At 44.5% G+C, this 6186-nt stretch overlaps 1 protein-coding gene across 5 annotated transcripts in view; it reads right to left on the bottom strand.

The window, feature by feature from the left end:
* UROC1 (urocanate hydratase 1) overlaps positions 1 to 4993 on the bottom strand; it is a 75664-nt gene extending 70671 nt beyond the window's left edge. For 3 of the 5 annotated variants that reach the window (XR_003369726.2, XR_003369727.1, XM_026650265.1), the window contains exon 1: positions 4688 to 4912. Coding sequence is in view for 3 of the 5 variants with exons in the window: in XM_026650265.1 (XP_026506050.1) it covers positions 4688 to 4813 (126 nt within the window). In the remaining 2 variants the exon portion in view is untranslated. The other 2 variants (XM_026650266.1, XM_026650267.1) reach the window with 2 other exon arrangements.
* Between the last annotated feature and the right edge of the window lie 1193 nt (positions 4994 to 6186).

The following is a 6186-nucleotide window of genomic DNA, read 5'->3' as shown; positions in this document are numbered from 1 at the left end:
AAGTTAGAGCCGGCCCTGAGTATGTGTGTCCAGAGAAGATAAGCAATACCATGTGGCTTATGTGACCAATCACAACTAAGCAGCACATCTTGAATTTTGTATGTTCCTGGCCTCTACATACTTAAATCCCACTAAGTCATCAAAATATGGAGCCTTGGCCTGGACCTTTGAATGGGAGTGAATTTCATCTATAATAAATGCATTTCTGGAAATCAGAATTTCCCTGTGATTATTCTGCAAGCAGAGAAAGAGATGAAGAGCCTGATTTTCAGAGATGCTTGGTACTTATGGCTCCTATTGACTTCATCTCACGCTGCAAGTGCTCAACGCCTGTGAAAATCAGGCTTTAACCTCACTAACAATGTAATGAAAGTCAATAGGACTTATGCTCCTAAATCACTTAGACTTTTTTTGAAAACCCCACCCTGAATTAATAATTTGTTGAGAGTATTTCAATCCGGTCACCTAAGTACAATATAAGAACTTGACCCAAAGTTTCCTTCTTAGACATGCGTGGTGGATCATGACTAATATTTTACTCTCATTTTGAAGCACTCCACTAGCAGTTGATTTTTCTTGCTCAATAGAATTCACATGCCCCATTGTGTTCTAAGCAGAGCATGCCCCTGCTGTCATTTAAATAAAAGTGAATCCTTGCACTAACTTCAACAGGAGCCAGATAGCTTTCAATAGATCCTGCTGCAATTGATCAACTGTCAACCTCTTTGTTATGGGACTGTCTTGGGAAACCAGGAATATTAGAACCTTTTTAATGGCTTTTCTTTCCTTTCCTCCCTTCTAAAAGCCAGTATCTGGGTGTGGATTTATATGACTAGCCTCAGTTTATCCTCCTAATAACACTATCAGCACTTTCCATTGGAGGATCTCAAAGCATTTTTCAAACATGAAGATGAAGCCTTACAACCATATTGGGAGATAGGTCACTATTATTGTTCCCATTTTACTGATGGGAAACTGCAGCCCAGAGAAGTGACACTCAAAGTCACATTGATTTCTTGGTTCCTTGTTCTGTTCTTTAACAATGAGATTAACTTTTCTTTCCTCCCATTTATCTTCTTTGGTGTTTATAAGGCATTTATAGTGGGATTATTCTCTGAAAAGTGATTGTAAAAATGAGATTGTGGGTTTCACGTGTTATTCTCTCGCAATAGCATCCAATACAGATGACCTCAGTTTAGAAGTAAAAGTGGATCTTTCTGAATGGCCATTGTTGTAAACTCCACACAGGCTCTGAAAGTCCGCCTGTGTTCTTTATGGCTAAGATTTTCAAAAGCAGAAGCCTAGAGTTAGACTTCTCCTTCCATATGTTGATTTCTAACTCAGTGGCCTGATTTTCAGAAATGCTAATCAACCAGAAGCTCCCACTGAGGTCAAATGTCCTCCTGCTTCTCCACCGAGGTCAAAGGGAGCTGCTGGGGGCTCAGCAATTTCACAAAAGGGGCCACTTTAGGCTCCTATTTTTGAAATTCTTGACCCATGCCTATTACATTATAACTACTAGCAAAGATATTCCAGTCAAAGCTTCCTGTTTGCAGAATGTTTAGCTTGACAGATGGAAGCGAAAGAACAGAAGGCTTGAGCTTTCTGAGACGGGGAGGGAAAGACAGAGGATATGGCTGTTTCAAGCGCTAGGGCATGAAAGTGGAAGCAAGTGAGCTCAGGAAACTTATAAACAAAATAGGTCCTCAGAAATGGTTTGGTTTATCCAAGGAGATTAAAGATTGTATGGTAGGGAGAATTGTATATCTCGTCAGCAAGCCCCAAGGCATATGGATTTTTCTAAATCTCACTTAAAGGCTTTATATTATTACCAGAAACAGAGGCACAAGAAAACAAAACATTGCAATGGCTTAGAATTATTATTGCAAATACAGAAAAACTTTGACTGAAGGGATACAAACATCCTCAGCAAGTATAAGTCACCATAGCTTCACTGACTCCATACCAGCTGAGACGCTGGACTACTTTCTTCCATTGCTCATTAGCTATTTTAATTAGAAAATAAACGTATCATTGCATATAAAGGAAAATCTCCAGATAGTCCCAGCATTACACACCACTGGTAAAAGCTGAAATCCTGTCTCAAGGTTTTGAAACCACCTTGTAGAAAGACTATATTTTTTAAGCATGGAAGGCATTTGGGCTTTCGGGTATCAAATAAATACCAGCTGAGACTCTCAACCTGTTAGGAGTTTAAAGGTGGAGGATTAAAAGCCAAATAAATCAGAAAGGAAGCTTTTAAATCTTTAACAGGCCAATCAAAAATTCACAACCAGCCTGATCTTTTATTAACTGTTATTGATAAGGAGGGGAGAGAATAGGGTAGGATGCTGGAAACCAGATTGGGACTAAACCAATTCCACTGGGTTTGTTCCCAGAAAATACTTGACCTGAGGAAATAATGTGGAGTCCATGATCCATACTTTCCTCCTTGTGAGGTTATGGCGGGCAGGAAATTGTACTAGTTTCCATTCACAGAGTACCTGCCTCATAGGAGAAAAGGGGTGAGGATCTCTCCATGATAAAGAGAGGGGGTTTTGGCCTGCTAAAAGGTGAATATCTGTAGGTCCATAGAGATCTCGGAACATCTATGGAGACCGTATGCCTCTGCACCGCAGCTCCACTGATCTCCCGTCCTCCTGGCAGCAGGGCTCCTTCGAGAGCCACGCAGTCATTAATTCCCCCACCTCCATCCCATGGCTGTGCTGTAATAGCCAAGGAGAACATTCCTCAGCAACAAATGTTGCTCAAAATAGCATTCATTCCTAATTGGATCTCTCATGGTTGTTCCCTTCTTGTTCCAAATGCCCCTGATGTCTCAATCCTTAGAAGTTGGGTTTCCATAGAGTCCCAAGGACTTGGGGAGAGATCGGAGAGCTGGATCTCCCCAGGTATGCACCTCCACCCCAGCTGGTTTTTAACTATTTTGGTTCCTCCTTGCTTGTGGAAACGGACAGAAAGAATCTGACCTCAAGTGCCAATTCACCACTCACCTAAGCAGGTGTAACACCAAAAAAGTCTATGAATTTGTGCCTACTTTCACCAGTTGTGAATGTGTCCCTGTGTGTCTAGCATAGCAGGGGGCGGGGGGAAGAGGGAAAGTACAATGTTATATTATTATTGCTATTATTATCTGATGAAACATGGTCTTTCAGACTATTAAGGAACCCACTTGCTGCCCTTGAACACGCAAAACTCCTATTGACTTTCGTTTTAATGTAACCTCTCTACTGTAAAAAAAATTTTAAATCTCTAATAAGGATTGAGCCTAACGATTACTTAACAGTGCAAATTACTTAGTCAAACAAAAAAAAAGAGAATTGCACAACCAAGAAGAAATCATTAACTCAAACCCTTGAAGTCTGTGCCTCGGCAGAGAATACCATGACGTTTCTGATTAGGCTTTTAAATATATTTCCCCCTGTAACATCTTAAAATGCAAAACCAAAAAGGAATGTATGTGGATGGTTTGTAAACAGGTGTTGATCTTCCATACTTTGCATTGATCAATTTTGTGGGCTAAGCCTTGTACACATACACTAGGGCAGGGGTGGGCAAACTTTTTGGGCCGAGGGCCACATCTGGGTGGGGAAATTGTATGCAGGGCCGGGGCAGGGGGTTGGGGTGTGGAGGGAGTGTGGGTGTGGGAGGGGGTGCGGTGTGCAGGAAGGGGCTCAGGGCAAGGGATTGGGGGCAGAGGAGGGGTCCAGGGTGTATGAGGGGGCTCAGGGAAGGGGGTTGGGGTGCAGGAGGGGTGCAGTGTGCGGCAGGGGACTCGGGGCAGGGGGTTGTGGTGCACAGGGGTGTGGGAGGGGGCTCAGGGCAGGGAGTTGGGGTTCAGGAGGGGTGCGAGGTGCAGGCAGGGGGCTTAGGGCAGGGAGTTGGGGGGCATGGGGCAGGAGGGGTTAGGCCTGCGGGGTGGCAGCAGCGCGCACCAGGGCCAGGGCAGGTTCCCTGCATGCTTGCCCTGTCCCTGGCCCCGCGCTGCTCCAGGAAGCGCTGTGGCACCTGGGGGGGAGGGAGGGAGGAGGTGGGGTGGAGAGCTCCGCATTGCCGTTGCCTTGTCTCTAGGTACCTCCCCCGAAGCTCCCATTGGCCACAGTTCCCCGTTCCCTGCCAATGGGAGCTGGGGGGGGGGGCCTGAAGGCAAGGGCAACGAACAGAGCCCTCTGGCCCCCCGCCCGAGAGCAGCGTGGGGCCCGCGGTGCCACGGGGGGCAAGCCTGCGGGCCAGATCCAAAGCCCTGAGGGGCCGGATCCGGCCCGTAGGCCGTAGTTTGCCCACCCCTGCACTAGGGATTTTTTTTTTTAAAGGGGATACTCATAAAATGTCCAGTGAAAAGTGCTGGATTGACAGCTACAAAGCCGAAAGTCCCCTGTTTATCCCCAGAAAGCACCAAAAACTGCTGTGCAAGCTGCTCCCACACTGCCCCACCGACGTGTCTCAAGCTTTTCTTTGGGGAGAAGCAATGAGGTGGAAAGAGACAAGTCCCCATGGTGTTGTCTGTTAGCTGACAGCTCAGTGATATTAAGCAACAATGAGACTTATTTAGTGGCCTTGTACTTTGGCCCCCAAACCCTGTGGAGCATTTGAGGCAGAAGCCCTGCTGCTTTGGTGGCTAGTATCTGGTGGGAAGGAAGGCTTGGTCTTGCAAACCCCGTGTTACCTTTTCTTCCTGAGCGGTGAGGTTGGGGGTTCTCACAGGCGCGTGAGGCACTCCTTTCTTTCGCCCTCTGTTTTCCGGCAGGGGATGTAGTGGAAGTCCCCCACAAATTTCCTCCAGGCTAGACATGTCTGCTGGGGAAATAGGAGATGAAGAAAAGGCTGGTTCAAGGGGAATGAGAAGTGGAAAGGGAGGAGTGTGAGCACCTGGGATGTGCAACAGCTATGAAATCACCTCAGAGAGAACAGCCTGTCCTGTGGCTTTTGCAAACATGCCTCCCAAATTCTGAGGACAGACACCACAGGCGACACACCTCCTCACACTGTGAAATCCCATTGGTTCTTCCCTCCTCCCCCTAATAATGAATCATTTACCATTTTGCTGTTTATTCTCTGGATTTTTATTTTTATTTTTATTTTTTTGCAGCTGCTCTGCTAACACTTTGGGGTACGTTTGGCCCAATCCTACATTCTTTGCACACCACAAAGTCACATTGCCTTCAATGCAAAGTAAGGCTGATGGACTTCAAAAGGAGATTTGCCCGAGTAGCGATTCTATGATTTGTGCCTTTACCCATCTATAATCTCATAACTGAATATTGGGAGCTTTCTCTTTCACACCTCTGGATAGTACTGTACCTCACTCCTGACCAGTTTCCCTTTCTGTTAACAGCTGTTACCCATAATAGCAGTAAAGATGCCACCCCAAATAGGTTCCTGTTATTATATGTTCCTGAACATTAACAGCTTTAAACTGAAAATATATCAGTCTATTCAATATTGCTACTGATTTTGCTGTGCTACATAATAACAGCAGGGAGAAAATAAAGTTTCTCTTCTACCTGGCTTTTATACACCATGATCAACAACAACCAGAGCTGTTAAGGATCTTCCCATTCAAACATCACAAACAAACAAATATGCTTCCTGTGACTTTCCTCTGAACACGAAACATGAACTTTAATCTCACCTTTGAGCCTTTGTTTAAATTGTGCAGCAGTGTTTTGGCCCTCGTTGCATTCACAAAGCCACAGCCTACGTCTCTGCTGACATCCACTGGGAGAATTGCCTGAGTAAGGACTCCAGGATTGAGCCCATAATCTGGAAAGAAAAGAGAGAGAGAGAGAAAATATTAATATAATGAACAGGTGTGAAATGGGAACATCTCAGACTTATATTGTCCTATGAGGTGTAAAAGGGTGAAATCAGTAGGGTTCTTAAGAAATTAAATAATGTTCTGTAGAAATTGCTCTGAAACCCTATAGCATTTAAAAGAGAATGATGCCTTCTCTTATAGGTTTCCTTGAACAATCCTCTGGAATCCTACAACAGGGATATTATTGTCTATTAAATTTGACAGAAGGGTTGAAAAATGTATTGAAAGGTTATTATTTTTTGCTATTAAATTCTATTGGACTTTTCCATAAGTGCAGCAATAAACAAAATGGCAGATGAAATTTAATGTTGATAAATGCAAAGTAATACACATTGGAAAGCATAATC

This window comes from Terrapene carolina, unplaced genomic scaffold (assembly GCF_002925995.2).
Source record: "Terrapene carolina triunguis isolate 2854851 unplaced genomic scaffold, T_m_triunguis-2.0 Scaffold89, whole genome shotgun sequence".
Classification (NCBI taxonomy): domain Eukaryota; kingdom Metazoa; phylum Chordata; order Testudines; family Emydidae; genus Terrapene; species Terrapene triunguis.
This window is presented reverse-complemented; position numbering and strand designations above follow the sequence as displayed.